The sequence below is a fragment of the Nicotiana tomentosiformis genome, chromosome 4 (genome assembly GCF_000390325.3).
Source record: "Nicotiana tomentosiformis chromosome 4, ASM39032v3, whole genome shotgun sequence".
NCBI classification, from domain to species: domain Eukaryota; kingdom Viridiplantae; phylum Streptophyta; class Magnoliopsida; order Solanales; family Solanaceae; genus Nicotiana; species Nicotiana tomentosiformis.
In genome coordinates this window covers 136,406,447-136,426,700 of record NC_090815.1, presented here as the reverse complement: position 1 = coordinate 136,426,700, position 20,254 = coordinate 136,406,447, and the positions used below count along the sequence as shown (strand labels likewise).

The 20,254-nt window shown below is 36.0% G+C and overlaps 1 protein-coding gene across 1 annotated transcript; it reads left to right on the top strand.

Moving 5' to 3' along the window:
* Window positions 1-1,156: 1,156 nt before the first annotated feature.
* LOC104114042 (uncharacterized) lies at window positions 1,157-19,762 on the top strand. Its single transcript, XM_018776933.3, has 39 exons — window positions 1,157-1,478; window positions 2,516-2,568; window positions 2,914-3,013; window positions 3,346-3,453; window positions 4,299-4,415; window positions 4,589-4,739; window positions 5,057-5,304; window positions 5,480-5,668; window positions 6,100-6,176; window positions 6,271-6,388; window positions 6,522-6,605; window positions 7,958-8,053; window positions 8,308-8,409; window positions 8,924-8,992; window positions 10,022-10,117; window positions 10,217-10,324; window positions 10,557-10,670; window positions 10,804-10,887; window positions 11,123-11,251; window positions 11,388-11,586; window positions 11,699-11,842; window positions 11,922-11,965; window positions 12,855-12,938; window positions 13,047-13,115; window positions 13,202-13,278; window positions 13,747-13,816; window positions 14,170-14,319; window positions 14,798-14,863; window positions 15,104-15,248; window positions 15,377-15,441; window positions 15,530-15,595; window positions 16,719-16,812; window positions 16,942-16,978; window positions 17,109-17,166; window positions 17,258-17,368; window positions 17,858-17,925; window positions 18,520-18,586; window positions 18,663-18,731; window positions 19,337-19,762. Exons 1-39 carry the CDS (start codon window positions 1,404-1,406, stop codon window positions 19,421-19,423), a joined length of 3,888 nt encoding a protein of 1,295 aa, XP_018632449.1. The 5' UTR covers window positions 1,157-1,403; the 3' UTR covers window positions 19,424-19,762.
* The last annotated feature ends 492 nt before the right edge of the window (window positions 19,763-20,254 follow it).

Genomic DNA, 20,254 nt, shown 5'->3' with positions numbered 1-20,254 from the left:
CTAAATAGATAAACATATTTACGGCGGAGTCTCATATAGATAAGCTTCTTCAAGAAACTTATTTACAACGGAGTACTAAATAAACATCCATAATATAATATATTTATAACAAACCAATGTTTATTGTCTCGTGTTCAGAGTGGTTTACCTAGGTATTTTCAAATTCTTTTCGTTCTGTATTCTTTCATCCTTAGTCTTGTATTGTCGCCTACCTAAAAATATCACGGGAATTACAAATTCTAACTTCTATAGTTAAATTCTCTCTACCCTATTAAGTGTGTAATAAAATAAAGTACGCAGACACGTAATCCTAGCTAAAAAGTTCTCCAATTAATGAGTTCTGGTTTACTTTTCTTTGTCAAACAAACATCTCATTCATATGAGCTTTAGTTTTCCACATACAGAAAAATAAAAAAGAAAATAAACTTTCTGAACCTACTAATCTATGTATATTTACCAAAATTTAAACTTAACTCGTATATTTGCACTTTTGCAAGAATGATCTAAAGTTTCCAATTATAGAATCAAAATGACTGTAATCACCTTCACACAGCACAACACACTATTTTTTTTGTTTTTCATTCGGTGACCGATACCGCATTGGGCAAACAAAATTCAAATTTGCGCAGAAAAATTTCATATTGGATTGTAAAATACTCCCCTAAGGACGGATGTAGTGTTTTGTTGATGGGTTCAATTGAACTCATAACTTTGGACGCGGAGTAAAAATTTATTAAAATAGTAAAAAAAAATAGATATGAACTCATAACTTTAAAAAAATAATGGGTTTAATACTAAAAACCGTAAAAATTAAACTTATAAGATTTTAATCCTGGAGCCGTCTCTGACATTCCTGACAAATGCAACTTCATATCCAGAATATATCTGAAGTTGGAGTAGCACACCGTTGATTGATCGAATTAACGGTAAGAATTGTCATGCGCTTTTCATGATGATTAACTCAAATCGAAAAAAAAGAAGGAATCATACGCTTTCAATTACGCGAGCCTTGAGGAAACATAATTAAAATGCATCCCGACAATACGAACCGAAAGCAAGGGTAATTCCGTAAAATAACTTAAATTATTAAATTAAGTAAGTATATATTTTGTAGTACAAGTGTTTTATCCTAAAGCCGGGGACCGGGTTTGTCCCTTAAAACTCGTGAAGTTCCAGACTGGAACATTAGAATTTAAAAACTCCAGTATTTAATGGAATAGAAGCACTCTTTACTAAGCTTAGTCCTATATATTCTACAGATTTATCATTTGACTCTCTCTCTCTTTCCATCTCATATTCTGTACAGAAAAGACGGACTTGGACTATAAAGTTGTTGATAACTGGAACCAAAATCTTTAGAAAAGGAGTTTTCTGAGTTTAGGACTCAGCTCCGGGAAGTAGCAATGGCGGAGTTTTCTTCCATAGGAACAATGATGCTTCATTTTATCCGGATTTGGTTCGCGCTATGTTTGTTTCAGGTATTACTCAGGCTGAAAATTTCTGACTTCGGTTGAGTAGAAGCACGTTTTGTGTTTATCATATGAATAGAGGCGAGTGAGAACTGAGAAGTTGCAGAAGAATGCTTTTGCCTGTTGTTTGATAATTTCGGACTTCTCCTTCTGATTAAAGCTCCTTTATTTATTTATTTTTTTCGCTTTTCAATTGTTAAATTTTGAATTCTCTTTCTGATTGAAACAAATATCGTTGTGCAGAAACTCGTTTTTTTCCATCATTGATTTTCGGCATTTTTCAAAATGAATTAATGCTCGCGAGTGAAACGTTTTTTGCTGTTTTCTGAAAATTTTGGACTTCTCTTTCTGATTGAAATGCTTTATTTTTCTTTCAATTTTCGGTTTTTAATTGTAAAACTTGACTGTTGCTGTGAAATTTTGCTGCCTTCCTTGCGGAATTGTTTGATAATCTATAGCCTTTTAACAACTTGATGAGATACCTGTGAAGTATATTGCAAAATTCAACTTTATGAGGAGTTTGAATGCAGTCATCTGCACTAAAAAAAAAGGGTGTCTTTCTGTATTCTTTCACCTAACAAATTTATGTCTATAATTTGTGGCATAAAAAAAAAGTATCTTTATGTGTTCTTTCAAGCGAATTTCTATAGTAAATTAATATCTTTTTTTTTAAGATGATGGTTACTCGAGCAGTAATTTGCTGAAGAATTTTATAAGCTGGCTAACTTCTAGTCGTGACTTCTACTGAATTGTGCCTAATATTTGATTCCTACATACACAGAGAGTGAGAGAGAGAGTGAGGGAGAGAGTGAGGGAGAGAGAGAGAGATGCCTAGAAAGTCAATGTGGGGCATATGCGTCTTTTGATACAACAACAAAAACAACCCAATAAAATCCTATTAATGGGGTCTGGTAGTGTGTACGCACACCTTACCCCTGCCCGAAGGAGTAGAGAAATACAATAAATGAAAATAATTTCTGATATGAATGGCTCTGAAAATCCTTCTTGAACTGCGTTGAGCTGTACTCTCAAATTTACCTGTGCAGGTTTTGTTTCTTGGTTCTGTGGTGACTGCACAAACATCAAAGTCCTCTGGAGTGTAAGTTTTATATATATCTTTAAGTGAATTGTGATATTGATATCTTTTCCTGCTGAAAGAAAATCTATGTACATTTTAATCCAAGGCAGTCAGCTCCCTTATATATTTTTTCTTTTATTGAATTTTACATTTTACAAACAAACCTAAACTAAAATTTAACTTGAACTAAATGAAGCGAAGCAAATTACTAAAATATGCACTTGTGGAGCATAAACAAAGAAGAATTGGATAGCCTTATTTTTGTTATTTTATTTTATACAATAAACCTAAACAAAAACTAAATTGTCTCATTTTTCATGAATTTCATAAAGTGCAACACCTTATAGTATTTTTTCACTTGGTTAGACAAAGGCATGCTGAAGGATATTGTGCCATGTATGACATTTGCGGAGCACGCAGTGATGGGAAAGTTCTGAATTGTCCCTTTGGTTCCCCTTCTGTGAAGGTAAATACTGTTAGATAACTATTGATGAACCATCTTGGTACCTTTGTATTTGGTTTATCATAGATCACTTGATAGAGGTTCGGTGGCTATTCTAAGCTAGCCATTCATAGTTGTTGGCCTCTACAAGATCTGGCCTGTCCCCCGCACTCTATCATCTTTGTCTTGCTGACTTGACTTCCCTTCCAATCAAAAGGAAAAAAAGGAATCACATGCACATGCTCAGAGACTTATATGTGGTTCTCCTGGTTGTGTTACTCTAAAACTATTGGATATCCAAATTATATTCAACCTGATATTTTAATGTCATTATGTACAATATTTGTGCTCTGCAGCCAGGTGAGCTACTTTCATCGAAAATTCAAAGTTTGTGTCCAACGATAACTGGAAACGTCTGTTGTACGGAGGGTCAATTTGATACCTTGCGAGCACAAGTCCAGCAAGTAAGATTTTTATGCTGTAAAACTCTTCCAGCTCCTGATTTTGAGAATGCTTATCTGAAAAATGAGTGGTGTTAACAACAAAGAATATTATGAGTATAATTTTGATAACTTGGAGGGTCTTTGTAGCCAAGTGATTTGAACAAATCTAATGTTGTATGACCGAGCGTCTTTTTTCTTTGGCATGGGCTATTTAGGAGGCTTGAGATTGGTGCTTTAGTGATAAGCTCTCACATTTGATGGTTGTCAAGTAACGGGGTCTTGTGTATTTGTGTGACAGGAGCTGAGTTGGAGATGGCTCTGTAGCCTTCTTACTTGAGAAAAATCTTGATTCTTGTCACAACTGAGATCTTGTAGCTTATCTGCTGAATCATATTTCAATTTTATTTTAACTCCTTTACTTAGGACAGCTAGTCTGATTAATATTACTCACTAGATACTGGTGAGCACACTGTGCATAATTCTAATTGGCAGAAGTCATTGAAGAATAAACGCAAGTTGAGAGATAATAATAGCATATGCTAGTGGAGATAGAAGGTAGAAGAAAGGAATTAAAGGAAATATCTATGCATTCAATACAATAGCTCTTCCATCGCTTCTCTTTTCTGGCTAGTAGGGTGGTTATAAGAGTATCATTGTAGTAAAAATACTATAGGATTCAAAATAGTTTTACTCCAAAACACGTTGTTCCTCTTATATGTGCGTGTATATAATCTATATATTTCTTCTTTGGGAGGTGTTGGGCTGAAATCTTTTTCATTTTGAGTTGAGTGTAAACAATGGCAGTTCTCTTCTCACGATTCTTTCTCGTTTTGAAATCCTCTGTATCCAATTAACTTCTTTTGTAGGCAATTCCGTTTCTTGTGGGCTGTCCAGCATGCTTGAGAAACTTTTTGAATTTGTTTTGTGAACTTACATGCTCTCCGAACCAGAGCCAGTTTATCAATGTTACATCTATTTCCAAGGTAAGTGCTACCTATGTGGCCAGTTTGCTATTTAATTTCGTCCTCACTTTGTATCAATTGTCCTAAACACTTTCGGGGAAGCTGATTTAAGCTAAACTATCATGTTTGTCACTGTGCACCAATTGTCCTAAATTGCTTTGAATAGGCAATTCATGATTTTTTTTGGTTTTCAGGTCAAAAGCAATTCTACTGTCGATGGAATTGATTTTTTCATAACTGACACTTTTGGTGAGGGGTTGTACGAATCTTGCAAGGATGTAAAGTTTGGTACAATGAATACCAAAGCCATAGAATTCATTGGTGCAGGAGCTAAAAATTTTAGAGGTAAATTGTCCATTCCTTGGTTCCTGACTTTGAATAGATGCACACATGTAAAAAGGTGTGCATGTCTTCATGCTACCATGCCTCAGTAAGTATAGCTTTTGGCTTTTCTTTATTGTTATTAGGAGGGCTGTTGGCTTGGGTTGAAAAGGTTTCACACACATGCATTATAATTTATAAGTATAACTGGCAGTTGCTCTTTCTTTTGGTTATGCAAGACAGAGAGAACAAGAGAGAGTATTGGGGTGAAGGTGGATAATAGTATGATTTCTTTGATTTAGTTGGTAATCTGCATGCCATGCTGACACTTAATTTGACAGAGTGGTATGCATTTATTGGAAGACGAGCAGCACCTGGAGTCCCCGGATCTCCATATGCAATTAACTTCAAACCAACTGCTCCTGAGTCATCTGGAATGACACCTATGAACGTGTCTACATATTCATGTGGTGATACATCACTAGGCTGTTCATGTGGTGATTGCCCCTCGGCTTCGGCCTGCTCAAGTTCGGCTCCTCCTCCTGCGCTGAGAGAAGATTCTTGTTCAGTGAGAATTGGGTCTCTCAAGGTGAAAAGACACCAATTATAGAGAGTCACTTGATTTACTTGCTTCTTAAATTCATACACATAGCTCAGATTGAATTTCAGCTTTACAGCATAGCTCATTAAATCTGACTTTGTTGCATCGGTAGAACTGCAAGAAAATACATGATTTATGCTGTTCCAACTCTTGATTGGTGCAGGTGAAGTGTATTGAAGTTGCTGTCACAATTCTGTATGTTGTACTAGTCTCCGTTTTTCTTGGATGGGGCTTTCTCCATAAAAAAAGAGAAGAGACTCCTGTTTCGAGAACAAAGCCATTGATCCGTGCAACTGGAAATGGTGTCATCCGCCAAAGCAGCAGGCAAAAGGATGAGAATATTCCCATGCAGGTGAATGCCAGTTTGCAACCTCTCAGTGATTTGTTTGCTTGTCTGAGATAGCTCATTTTGTATTTTTCATATTAGTGCTACTTTCCTTTACCTTAATACCTTCCATATCTCAAAACATGAGTTTGGCGAATCATCATGTGTATAAAATGTGTCTTTCCTTTTGTTTTCCCAGCTTAAATTCCTATCCAGTTATATGAACTAAAGAATCTACTAGCTAACACCATTGAGCATAGGCCAAAAGTTGTAGTTTAAATACTGTGAAAGGTGGCTGGTTTCTTCTATAGGCTTCTTTCCTCAAAATTTCAATGTTCTATTTATTGTAATAGTTTATGAGTTAACTTTTGGGTCATAGCTGGCTGGATAATGGGAGTTTCACCATGAGATATCTCAATATCATCTCCCCACGTTTATAACTCATTTAAAAATTTCAGATGCTTGAAGATGTCCCTCAAATTTCAAGTGGTATTCAACTCTCAATTGTACAGGGATATATGTCAAAATTCTACAGGTGATTCTATACACTTTTAATCAGTTAAGACCAGTGATTGGTTGAGGATTGTTCTTACAGAAATAGTTGCATCTGTAAACAACCCCTTTTTCAGGAGATATGGAACATGGGTGGCTAGAAATCCAATCCTTGTATTGTGTTCATCGTTGTTCATTGTCCTGGTGCTCTGCTTAGGCCTTTTCCGTTTTAAAGTTGAGACAAGGCCTGAGAAGGTATGATGTGGCTTAGCTGTCTCAATTTCCTATTATATCATTTCATCCACTTATATTTGCTTGTATATACCATTGTTTTAATATTTTTAATTTGTTGCATTCACGTCCTGAGATTCCACATTGATACTTTCAGCTATGGGTCGGCCGTGGGAGTAGAGCTGCAGAGGAGAAACTATTTTTTGACAGCCACCTTGCACCATTTTATAGAATTGAGCAGGTTCTACTTCATTATGTTTTCTGCTAGATACTTTTGTCATTGTTTGTTATGTAGTTAAGTCAGACTTGGTATAATATTTCACGATTGTAGTATCCAATAGTTTGCCTGTGGATCCATAATTCTGGTGCCACATGTATGTTATGTTTCTCACGCTAATTGACTTGAGTACTTTGTGGATGAGTGTTTCTCAGGAGTAACTTCAAAGTGATGTCAAAACTAACACTATGGAATTGAGAAAGCAAGACCTATAAAACGAAGACTTGTTTTATATATTGACAAAGATTGATCTGATGGCCTCTAATTGCTTTAAGCACTCAGTAACCTTACCGATTTAGATATGTCTCACCTCGTAGTGCTGGTTGTTTCCAGCACCTGGGGTTCCATGTAAGTATTTGGTACAATGGAGTGGTTACCTATGCCAGTTCATTTAACATGCTGGCATCTTAATATTTCAGTTGCTGAAAAGGCTTGACTGTGGTTAATTTGATTACTGTGCTACTACTACTTGGGCTTCTCCAAAATTTTGCACTGAACTTGGTTAAGATGAACACCTACATCCATCCTCCCAAAGAGCCATGAAAATGATTTCTCAGATACTGATTGGGTGAAAGGTTTTACCCTGAATACTGACAGAGCCTTTTCTTCAGTTGGAGAATTCTCGATTCAGTACTGATCATGCAATGCAAGACATCTAAAATTGGACAGTGAAAATTTTCCAACTTGAATCCTGATGCATCCAACTTGCTTGGGATTGAGGTGTAGTTGTAGTAGAATTAGTTGAATCCTGATCCATTTGTAGACTTTAGCTGTATCGTCTTTTCATGTCGCAAACTAGTCTTTGCATTCACGTTAAATGTAATAAAAGTTTGTAACTTTCACGTCTTTGTCTGGATAGGTCTTTGCCAAACAAAAGAGGCTTCCTTGTCTGACTATCTGCATCTATCCTAATTTTACAGCAAGGAAACTCTGTGAGGGTTTAGGGTATGCTATTGCTGACAACTGCTAGCTCAATGGAGCTTTTTTTGTTTAGCTGCTGTTCACTGTTTTGTTGCCTTTTCAACTTAATTTATAGTTTAAGAACTTTATAAATCTTTTTTTAAGAAACAGGCCTGCCATTCTGGTCATGTTTGGATCCAGTTACAGTTTGGATGTACTTTAAACTATGTTTCTCAAGTCTGCCTTTTTTATTACATTAGTATCATTAAATTCATGTAGCTGAATCCCACGTTTCCCATTTATCAGGGTAAAGGGGGCTTTCTTTTCTCTTCCTCTTTTCCCTTGTTTTGAGGTGGGGGTGGACTGGATGACCTTTGAATCTCATGGAAATTACTATCACCTTATTAAAATTGCAGCTCATAATTGGTACAATCTCAGACGCAGATAATGGAAAATCACCTCCTATTGTTACTGAAGACAACATCAAGTTACTCTTTGACATACAAAAAAAGGTAATACATCTTCTTGAATTTTGTTTTAAACTGAACAGAATCATGCTTCCTTTAATTACCTGCAAGAGGAGTGACATCTGATTTACAGTTCTGTGCATGATTGAGCCAGAACAGTTCTGTTCAACATGCAAGAGGAGTGACATCTAATTACCTGCAAGAGGAGTGAATAAACTTTGCACTTGCTTTGACATGCAAAGTTTATTCTTAATATTTTCTTCTTTTCCTAGAAACTAAGTTTGCCCCATGTTGAATAGATTGATGCTATCCAAGGGAACTATTCTGGCTCAATGGTATCTCTGACTGACATTTGTATGAAGCCACTTGGCACAGAATGCGCTACTCAAAGTATTCTTCAGGTACAACACTATATTAGTTAATTCTTCTACGCTTTGGCTATATATCTCGTAGTAAAGCAAACATTAACTGAACTTATTAATATTTCGAAGCAAGTTCTCTAAGCCTGTCAGTGATCTCTTATTGAAGAATGTCATGATCTGAAGATTGAGTTAAATATTGAGTACATACGGGAGAAAAATGTGAAAAGTTCAACGTCAAATTCCTTGGGCTGTGAAATGGTCTTGTTTTTTTCTCTCTGCTCTATGATTGAATGTTTTGGCACTTTGACATGCCATTGCGTAGATGATGTTGTCTGCTGCATGGGATTCCCTTAACTTCCTGTTCCTTCCTTCATGGTCCAAATGCTATCTGTTTTTCTCTTACCGATGTCTTTTGGCACTAGACCTAATTACTTGTGACTCTGCTACTTCTATTAATTGTCAATCATGGCTGCTATTACAGATGTCTGTTAAAGAAATCTCTCAACTTCCCCTTAAATGTCTTGCAACTGATTCCCACTTATATGATTTGTAGTATTTCAAAATGGACAGCAATAACTTCGATAGTTATGGAGGCGTTGAGCATGTTCAGTACTGTTTTCAGGTATGTTGTGATCTAACTTTGTGATGCAGTACTGATAAAGTTACTTTTATTTTTCTTTTCCTTTTTGTCTCTGGTCACTGTTATAATATTCTTTTTCATTTCTTTTTATCGGTTTTACTTGTAACTTGCTTTTTTGGTCCACAATGCTGTTTGCTGCATACATTCAAATCAAGCAGAACAGCATTAAAGGTGCTACTGCTGATTGGAGTTGTATTAGTTAGTTAAGCCTGGATAAAGGTAGAGTGTATTGCACCCAAGGGTGTGACCTAGTGGTTAATGGGTTGAGAACCATGAGGGCTCAGATTCAAATCCCAACGGAGTCCCATTTGTCCAAGCCATGGTGGACAGAGTTACCCGGTACCTGTGCTGGTGAGAGGTAGCAGGTACATTGTGAAATTAGTCGAGGTGAATGCTAGCTAGGCCGGACACCATGGTTATCAAAAAAAAAGAAGGTAGAGTGTATTCCTCTAGCATGCACACATCAAGTTGAGATATCCATGCTCAAATTGAATGACTGTAGAAATTCTGGGATTTGAACATATGACTTGGTTTGAATAAGAACAACTTAAATCAAATTGACAGTCATTTTTATTTAAATCTGCAGACAACACATGAAACAACCTGATACATTCTACTCTAAACAAAGCATATCCAAATCTTGATAGTACTCTAAGTTCATGTGAGGAGTTAGTTGCTTCTAATTGATTGGATGAGCAAATAAATAGAGGTCCTTCAACTTGTGTCTACTCAGGGTGCTTACGAGATCTCTTCACCAAGGAACTCGATATTCTAACAGGTTAAGTTTGTAAAATCAGTCAATTCTTGTTGTCTTCAATAGAATATTAAGAAGTGAACAGCGGAGAAAGTTTGGCTCTTGAGTTTAAAGAATCAGAAAGTAATCAATGTGCTTATTTTTCCTTTTAATTTGTTTCTTTCTCAATCTTTGACATCCACTTTCATTTCATACTTCTTCACAACCTAAAGGAATAATGTTAAAGCTCATCATCAATTTTCTTTGCTGTCTTTTAGCATTATACTTCAGCAGAGAGCTGTTTGAGTGCTTTTAAAGCTCCACTTGATCCAAGCACTGCCGTTGGTGGTTTCTCTGGTAACAATTACTCTGAGGTACCTCCGTTTGCCTTTTGTCCATAAATTTCGTGATTCAAAGAACTGATGCAATGTTGGTCTAAGCTGTATCCTGATGTATAAATGTTTATGAGACAGGCTTCTGCTTTCATTGTGACCTATCCTGTGAATAATGCAATTGATAAAGAAGGCAACTATTCTAAGAAGGCAGTGGCCTGGGAGAAGGCTTTCATTCAGTTAGTGAAGGTCTGCATGTTGTAATATGTTCCTTTCACTAATAGCTCTATGCCATGACGTGCCTTCTGAGGACTCTAAAAAGCTGGATAACATTTTTTTTATAAGATAAAAGCACAAAGAAAAAAAAACTTGATAACATAAGAAGTCACTGAGAGATCCTAAATGAAACATTTGAGCATTAATCATTTTCTAATACTAGATTTTGACTATGTGGTCTAATCAGTTTTGATACTATGGGCAGGATGAGATCTTGCCAATGGTGCAAGCAAAGAATTTGAGCCTTGCTTTTTCATCAGAAAGTTCTGTTGAGGAAGAGTTGAAAAGGGAGAGCACAGCAGATGCTATTACTATCTTGGTAAGGGAGTGGACCCACTATGGTTTCATATTTACTTTGACATGTCTTTCTCCCTCACCTTAATGACGATTATATCATGCACTTCCTCGGTTGCTTCAGCTCACCGTTTCCTTTTGTACTTGCTCTGTTCCAGATAAGCTATCTTGTGATGTTTGCCTATATATCCTTGACGTTGGGCGATACTCCCCGTTTTTCCTTTTGTTACATTTCCTCTAAGGTACAGTGCTTTTGACCCTTCATACCATCAACCATCCTCATGACTGTTGCAATTTTTGGTCCTATTCAGTTAACACATTTTAGATTTTTGTAAAAGAATATACTATGAGAATCATCATCAACATACTTAATGGTTTCGTTTGACTTTTTCATTCTCACTTGAAAGGTGGTGCTTATATTAGCCTTCTTCTATATTCTTTTTTGACATTTGCTTTTGATGGATTGTTGTTTTCCAGGTCTTGCTTGGTCTTTCAGGAGTTATACTTGTCATGCTCTCTGTTCTTGGATCAGTTGGTTTCTTCAGTGCAGTAGGTGTAAAATCAACCCTAATTATAATGGAAGTGATCCCTTTCCTTGTCTTGGCTGTAAGTGGTATTTCGACAGTCTCCTCTTCTTTGACTTTGCTCTGTCTCTACTTGCTGATCCTTTTTGTCTAAAAATAATTTACTTACAATCCCTTCTCTTGCTTTATGATCATTCTCAATCTCCATATTTTCTCAGGTTGGAGTAGATAACATGTGCATTCTGGTGAATGCTGTTAAGCGGCAGCCAATGGAACTGCCTTTAGAGGGACGAATTAGCAATGCTCTTGTAGAAGTTGGACCATCTATTACACTGGCTAGTCTTTCAGAGGTTTTAGCATTTGCAGTTGGAAGTTTCATTCCAATGCCGGCATGCCGCGTTTTTTCCATGTTCGCAGGTCAGGAATAGCCTGATTCTAGGCTTACAGAGTTGCTAATTATTGTAAAATATCTAGCATACTTGTGTTTAGAGCTTCTGTTATTTATCCCTTTTCTTTGCTTTGGCTGCAGCATTGGCCGTTTTGTTGGACTTCCTTCTGCAAGTTACTGCATTTGTTGCCTTGATTTGTTTTGATTTTTTGAGAGCCGAAGATAACAGGATTGATTGTTTCCCATGTATTAAAGTGTCTGGTTCAAATGCTGATCCCGACAAAGGTAAATCTGGGAGCTTTTCAGCAAGGCTCTTTACTTTTTTTCCTATCTGATGAAGCCCTTATATCAAACAATTTTGTAGGTAATCAACAGAGAAAACCTGGATTGCTGGTACGGTATATGAAGGTAATGGATGGTCTTAAATGTTTCTGAAATTTCATCCTTTGTCCTCTCTGAACTGATGCATATGATCTCAGAAACGTTTTTAATGTTTGTTTTCTTTATCTAGTACAAGGTTTGTCTAGCTAAATCTAAATCAAAAGGTGGCGTATTCATATTTACTTATATGCGAACATGTCTCAGTACTCTCAATCAACAATACCATCTAAGGTTGTTTTAATTTATTATTAAAATAGATGTTTGATCCTGCTATTCTTTTTGTTTTATCTTTCAAAGTCTTAGACTTCTAGGTTGACCATGCGAAATCTTAATGACTATCAGGAGGAACTCTGATGATATTTCTCATATTGCAGCTATTATCTTAAAGATCTCTATGCTGTACTTATTACATATAAGCCATATGAGATCTCGAAGGACTGGAAATTGTTTGTGATTATGCATTGATTATTTTTTTCTTCTTTCGATAAGTGAATAAAATGTCTTGACTCAAGGGGAAATCTGGAATCCTAATTAAGAGAAGTTCCATTCTACAAAGCTGTCTTATCATCTGGACATGATCGAGTACTGCAAGGATACCAAAAAGAAATACGAAATTATCTCTATCATCTTCCGAAGCCTTATGTCTCCTCTTCCTTTCTTTCTCCTTCCAGCACCCAAGTAATGCCTCCCATGATCATAATCGATTATTTGACTCGTGCTTTAACATCTTGACTTTGTAATGGTAGAGATCTTGGTAACTTTATGGGAGCTCTGTACATCTTGGTAGGTTTATGCTGCTGATGAGTGTAGAGTTCTGTACATGTTATATCTTACACTACTTGATGTTCTTGTAACTGGAGCTGTTTTATTTGCATTTAGTAACCAATTTGATTTATTTTGATTTTTTCACTTGTAGGATATTCACGCCCCCATCTTAAGTCTCTGGGGAGTAAAACTTGTTGTCATATGTGTCTTTGCTGCTTTTGCGTTGGCGAGTATTGTAAGTTGCACCACCTTTTTACTATGTAATCTTTGTCTCTTTCTGCTGATTTTATTATATCGAGCAACCTGGGGGTGAATGATCTTTTTATCGTGATATCCTTAAAAGGCATTATGTACAAGGGTTGAACCTGGTTTGGAACAACAAATTGTTCTTCCTCGCGACTCATACCTTCAGGTTTAGTACCCTAATTAATGTGCATTTACAAAATTAGTTTTCATAGAGTTGTGAAGTGTGATATTTGTTTGCATTATTTTATGCAGGGTTACTTCAACAATATCTCGGACTATCTCAGAGTTGGACCACCACTGTACTTTGTTGTCAAGAACTATAACTATAGGTACCATGGATAATATACTCCTTTATTTAGCAACATGCCGACTTCTTTCTGTGTCTTTGACGAAGAACTTTAGAAATGTTTTAAAACATTCTAGTTGTGATATGCGTAATCATCAAAGATATGCAGATTATATTTGAGAGAATAAGAGGATGCCTGCTGAGAGTTAGAATTGTGTTTAATTTTTGTCTAAGCATGTTGCTAAAGTAGATTGGTGCCAAGGAAGTTCTTTTGTGGATGCTTGAGAAGAAAAGAATTCATATCAATATATAAGAGAAATTGTTCTTGAAATGATTATGCATACCTATGACAAAACTCTTTCTTACCCTGTTCAAACTATGAACATGCAATTGGCTGGTTAACTGGCTTTTGCATGATTTAAATGTCAGAACTTTGAGCTATTATTGGAGACAAATGTGAATGTTGAACTCAATAGTCCTAATGATTGAGAATGTGATTTTACTCTCTCAGCTCTGACTCAAGACAAACGAACCAGCTATGTTCCATCAGTCAATGTGACTCCGATTCTCTACTGAATGAGGTAAAACACGTGTTTCTTTTGAAGAATCATATCATTGGCATGTTCTTGTGAAGCGGAGTCTCTCCTAGAATTAAGCTACATGTAGAATTGTCTCTCTCTTCATCTGAGAGGAATAATATTTTTGGTCCTGGATTAAGTTTCTTCGGCTGCTGGGTTTGGGAAAGGGATAGCATTTGGTTTATTGCTGACCCCTAACTCTTGAGCTCATCCCACTTGGATCATGTGCTTTCTAAAGTTTATTGCATATGGTCTTCATTGATGCGAGTGTTATGGTTTGTAAATCTTTTTTGCTTAAGGAGATATTTTCCTCATATTGTTCATGCTTTACTTTAGCTTAACTTTGTATTCTGCAGATAGCCAGAGCATCTTTAACACCAGAATCAAGTTACATTGCTAAACCGGCTGCTTCATGGCTTGATGATTTTCTTGTTTGGATATCTCCAGAAGCTTTTGGGTGCTGTAGAAAATTTACAAATAGTAGTTTTTGTCCTCCTGATGATCAGGTTCGGTTACTTTCTTTCTTAAGAAGAATAGTGTCATGACTGGAATGCTTACCCAACATTTCATAGTAAAAGGTGTTTGACTTGTTATACTCTGTTCTCAGTCTAATATTTTTTCAATTGTACTATTACAGCTTTAAAATGGCTACTTTTTGTACTGTCATGTGTGTTTTTCCAATTTGCTTTGAAGTAGACCACTCTTTTTTAAGTTCACCACTTCTTGCGTGCTCAAATAACTGAATGAAATGTGATAGAACTTTACAAATTGCGATGTTTTAAAGCGTTTTGGGCTCAAGAATTGCCGTTTAGTTCATAGTATGGCGTCCTTCTTGTGCTACATCTCACATCACTGCCGCTAAAAGTTTACTGCTATTGCCCTATCAAAAAACAAAAAAAGAGTTTACTGCTATTACTTTTTGATATACTTTTCTTTTATTTAATAATATTCTATTACTAACTGAAAGTATCTCTTTTCTTTCAGCCCCCATGTTGTTCGCCCAGTAGTGGCTCCTGTAGCCCGAACAGCGTATGCAAGGATTGCACAACGGTAATTCAAATATTTCTATCTGATATAATTTTTTATTTGTGATTTGTATTGCAATGTGCCAGTAAGCAAAATGTGTTCTTCAGTTTCAAATATCTTTTTTATTTTGGCTTTTGAAATTTCCTTGGACATTTTCCACGTTTAGCTAGAGTCATGCCTATGAATGCCTCAGTTACATGAAAATCATTAAGCCAACAGAAAACTGTTGAATTGAGTACTTGACTAACATTTGGATTCCTTCAGTGTTTCCGTCATTCAGATTTAGCAAATGGTCGCCCCACAACTCAACAGTTTCGAGAGAAGCTTCCATGGTTCCTGAATGCTTTACCTTCCAGTGATTGTGCTAAAGGTGGCAATGGGGCTTACACCACCAATGTGGAGCTTGAAGGTTGACCGATTATATGTATTGTTGGTTGTTTCCCTTAAATGTGATATAGATCTTGCAGTCAGTAGCAATTGTTCGTCTGAACCAGCTCCCATTAATTTTAACTTTGCTCCTTTTGTGTTGACCATCAGGCTATGAGGATGGTATTATTAAAGCATCAGCCTTTCGTACATATCACACGCCTCTAAACAAACAAGTATGTAATCATTCCCAATCCTTTACCTTATAGTTCACTAAACTTTGTGTAGAGGTCCATGCCTTCAATCTCAAGCCATTTTCTTCAGGTTGACTATGTCAATTCCATGAGGGCTGCACGAGACTTCAGTTCAAGGCTTTCTGATTCTCTAAAGGTAATTTCTGAATGCAACGCAATGAAGTATTGGTATCCTTTTCAGGAACTTAACTGTGTGGCCTCTCTTTGTTGTCTCTACTATTTTTAATGACAATTCTAGTGACAATCTACTTTTGTACCAAGATTATCTCTTTTGTTTTTATTTGTTCAACTATTAGTATATACATTCTGGTGATAAACTAATGCTACTATCTGCAATTAAGTTTGGTTGTACTTCTGTTTTATTTCTCATTATAGCCTTTAGAGCATTGTCATTCGTGTATTCAACTCATTTCTTTGTGTTTTAGTAATTAATGCAATTTATTTACGCATATCAAGACTTTTATGTCAAGATCGTTGTCAGAAATCCCATTGCAACTCATTCTTTGAAATTCATGAGGGTAGCAGATAATGGATATTCGAAAAGAAAGTTTTTCTGCAGTGCAGAGGCAGTTACTGCTGGAAAATTTGGTTAATCTCATCTAGCTGTTCTTCTGATTATAAACGCTGACGGTCGAGGGGAGGTAGGCTGTGCAAGATCGATGAGAGTAGGAGATAAACACATTTACTTTTGTTATTCATAGTTGATATCATGAATGTGAATACGCTCTTAATAAGTACGTTGTTAGCTAGTAAATATGGTAATTTGAGAAGTCTAGCTACAGTTAGGTCATTTTATAAAGAGAATACTCTTACTGTCGTTTATGCCAATTCTGATTGAACCAAACAGAAGGAAAGATGATCTGAAATAGGGATTATTTTATCCAAAAACCATAGGCAAGTTATAGTTGTATTATTAAAATTTTGTTAAGTTTAGTAAAACTAAAATTTTCATTGAGGAACTTTCAAGAGATTTTGGAGGTTAGATATTCGTGTCGTGGTGTCTTGCAAATTTTATATAACTAGAATATAATTATCTGTATTTATAAGAGTCGAGGTAAAAAGGAAGAAAAACTTATGTGGCATATAAAGGAAATTGTGCCAAGTGAAAGAGTTCTTAGAGCCTGTAATTAAACCCCATAAGTAAACTGCTACCAATCTGTGATTCGTCCCATTATCTTCTTCCAGACAATCACACACTTGGCCTGCATTTTCTTAAAATTCTGTGTGTTAGCCATGGCTTACTTCTTTGTCTTGTGCAGATGGAGATCTTCCCATATGCTGTGTTTTATATGTTCTTTGAGCAATATCTGAGCATATGGAGGACAGCCCTAATTAACTTAGCTATTGCTATTGGTCAGTGTCATCTCTCTTTATGCTCTTTATATATGTCGCTTATCATTTCTCAATTAGGAAACATTGGGTATTTTTAAAATGACAAGCCATTTAGAAACATTAATCAATTATCTTTTTCATTTTCTACAGGTGCTGTATTTATTGTATGCTTAGTGATCACATGTAGGTTAGTAGATTATCTCTTACTTGGAATGCCGTTCCTTTCAATTCTTTCTTGCTTCCTGGAACAACACCTTTATTTATTTTTTATATCTGTGATATTAACTCTGTTTCTTTATACCTTTTGCTACATCCAGTTTATGGACTTCAGCAATTATCTTGCTTGTGCTGGCTATGATTGTTCTGGATCTTATGGTATATGTTCTTCTATGCACAATCGTTTGAGTTCATATCATTGTACCTGTTTTTTTTCTCTCTAGCTGTGACATTGTACATTGTTTTGCAGGGAGTAATGGCAATTCTAAAAATCCAGCTCAATGCTGTATCTGTTGTTAACCTTGTGATGTCCGTCGGTATTGCTGTTGAATTCTGTGTCCATATAACACATGCCTTCTTGGTTAGTCTTCTATCACAGTGATCTATGTGGTCTACTATTTTTAAAATAATGGGAGAATAGAGCTCAACTTGAGTAGGTCCAGTTAGGGAATTACTGTATATTGAACAAATGTAGTTGTCTCCAAAGAGATTGAGAAGGGAATCTTTGTCCGATTGAGTAAAAATAATGACTAATAAGTTCTAGTAAAAGTTTAGTGCTCTGTCTGCTAAGTAAACTGTTCAAATGATGTCTTTCATTGAGTTATTAGCGATGAACCTCCTGCAGCGAATTATACATTTGCCGCAAACCTTGGCTTGGGCAGTCAATTATGACCCTAAATAGGAAGTCGAAACAAGATTATTTGGCTTTATATCCCCATTGAGCCAGGTTAATTCAGGGTGGTTGGTGTACGACAATATTATTTGTTATCTTTATTCGTTTTTCTGTATGTTCAGTTAGAGGCGTTCATCCTAGAGTTCTCTCTTTAATATTCTTATGCACTTTATGCAGGTCAGCAGTGGGGATAGAAATCAGCGCATGAAGGAGGCCCTGACTACTATGGGCGCTTCTGTATTCAGGTTTGACATTCTCTTATACTATTGGGGAAGATATAATGGATTATGTCTTCTGATCTCTCTTTATGTTAGAGCACGTTTAAAAAATCCTTTTGTTTTTGCTTCTCCATTTTACCAATTCAGTGAAACTATCTTTAATCAAGTCTACTTGTTGACTTTTATCAATAGGATTAAAAATAGTGAGTCAGCTTGTTTATAAACAGATATAACTATGAGGCAATACTTTCTAGAACAGGAATTAACGGCTAGCAGGATGTTAACTTGATATGAATACATGTCCATAACAGATCGAATTTTAGCACATAGCGTCATAATATAAAATGAAGAACTGTCAGGAAGGATAAATCATGTGAAAATCAAATTTGAAAAATAGGAATTACGTGGTCCTATAACGAGCTGCCATAACAAATCGAGAAAAGGATCTAATCCCATTCGACGATGTTTACTAGCCACAGAGAAAGCTAATGGACCTATGACTTCGAAGTTAATAATGCAAAGCAACAGAATAAATATCTGTCTTTTAAATATGGTAGACATTGAAGAAAATATATACCTGGAAAAGAATTCTCACTTATTTATTGTTCTCACCTTTTGCAGTGGTATCACACTTACCAAGCTCGTCGGTGTCCTTGTTCTTTGTTTCTCAAGGACAGAAGTTTTTGTGGTATGTCTACTTGCACACAAAGTCTTAGAGTGAAACTCTTGTTCTGGTTGTCCTCATCTTAATCTACATTTTGCAGGTTTACTACTTCCAAATGTACCTGGCTTTGGTTCTTCTTGGTTTTCTACATGGACTCGTATTTTTACCTGTAAGTGACTTGAATTTAACAACTATTCCGAATGATAAGAAAGACATCATATAGCATAAAGTGTACTTTATCCTATCCATTGAAATCAAATTCATTATTATGTTTCACAAGAATAACAAAATAGAGAAAAGAACTTGAAACGACCACGATGACCTTCTAAATTCATATCCATTAACTAAAAATTAATGATCTTAGTGGAAACGTAGGATTGCTGTATTTCAATTGTTGCACTCATTTTGCACCACAAAAAAGAGAGGAAGAGTTAAAAAGATAAAATGTTTACTGAACTAAAGTTTAATTCACGGAGATCTTGAAATTTGAAGCAACCTTGGTTATGCCTTCTAAGGGGTCGTTTGTTTGGGAAACAAGTTATCCCATAATTAATTATCACAGAATTAGTTATCCCGGGATTAGTTATCCCACCCTTCCATAGGGATAAAAAAAATACTACAATCCCGGTATAACTAATCCCGGATTAGTGATATCACGATTTTATTCCAACCAAACGTGGGATAAACTCATCTCAAATTTAATCCCGGGAGTAATTGTCATTTATCCGTCGTACCAAACGAGCCTTAAATGCTCCACTTGCTTCTCCTCTGCAGGTACTATTAAGCATGTTTGGTCCACCATCAAGATGTGTGCTCGTAGAGAAGCAAGAGGATCGGCCATCTACATCTTCCCAATTCTAATCTAATCAGGTGTTAGAGCTAATCTTTTTTCTCAGAAGCCATGACTTGATGTTTGTAATTTACCTACAGCACAACTCCGATACAAGCTACATTGAAAGAGCTGCCTTTTTGTAGGGATACATAGTCTTTTCTTTTCTCTTTTTCTTTCTTTTTTTCTCTAGTTATTGAGTTGGAGGGGGAGTAGGGAAAGGGGAGCCCTTGAATGTCCATGACTACATTGTATAACCTTCTGGAGAACACATCAGAATAGCTGTGTTAATTGTAAAGTAATACAATTATATTCTCTGTAAAAGAAGGAACAAAGAAAGGTATATATATATCTTTGGGTTTTCAGTCAAATTTTGCTATACATTGAGAATCTATTTACTATGGAACTACAAATTTTCAGGCCAATCGAAGTCCGTCAAAAAAATTCTACAAAATCAGCATGTACTAATACATACGAAAAAGTGATATAATCACAAATTCGTATTGCATCACCTTGCAATGCCATAAAATGAACCGAAACTCATAGTGAATCAATGAGTATTGGTCATCACAATTTTTCAGGCCAATCAGAGTTCGTCAAAAAAATTCTATAAAATCAGCATATACTAATACACATGAAAAAGTAGATATAATCACAAATTCATGTTGCATCACTATGAAACGCCATAAAATAAACCCGAAAGGCATGGCAATCAATGAGTATTGGTCCCTAGGCCATTTTGTATGGACATACGAAAATTCAGGCCAACCGCAGTCCGTAAAAATTCTACACGTGAAAAAATGGATATAATCACAAATTTGTATTGCATGACCCAAAATACCAAACTTGAACCCGAAAGTCAT

Coding starts and splice junctions, on each gene's coding strand:
- LOC104114042 (XM_018776933.3), top strand. CDS start 1,404: ATGGCGGAGTTTTCTTCCATAGGAACAATGATGCTTCATTTTATCCGG. Junction 11,966..12,854: donor TGCTGGTACGGTATATGAAG/GTAATGGATGGT, acceptor TTTCACTTGTAG/GATATTCACGCCCCCATCTT. Junction 13,116..13,201: donor CTCGCGACTCATACCTTCAG/GTTTAGTACCCT, acceptor TATTTTATGCAG/GGTTACTTCAACAATATCTC.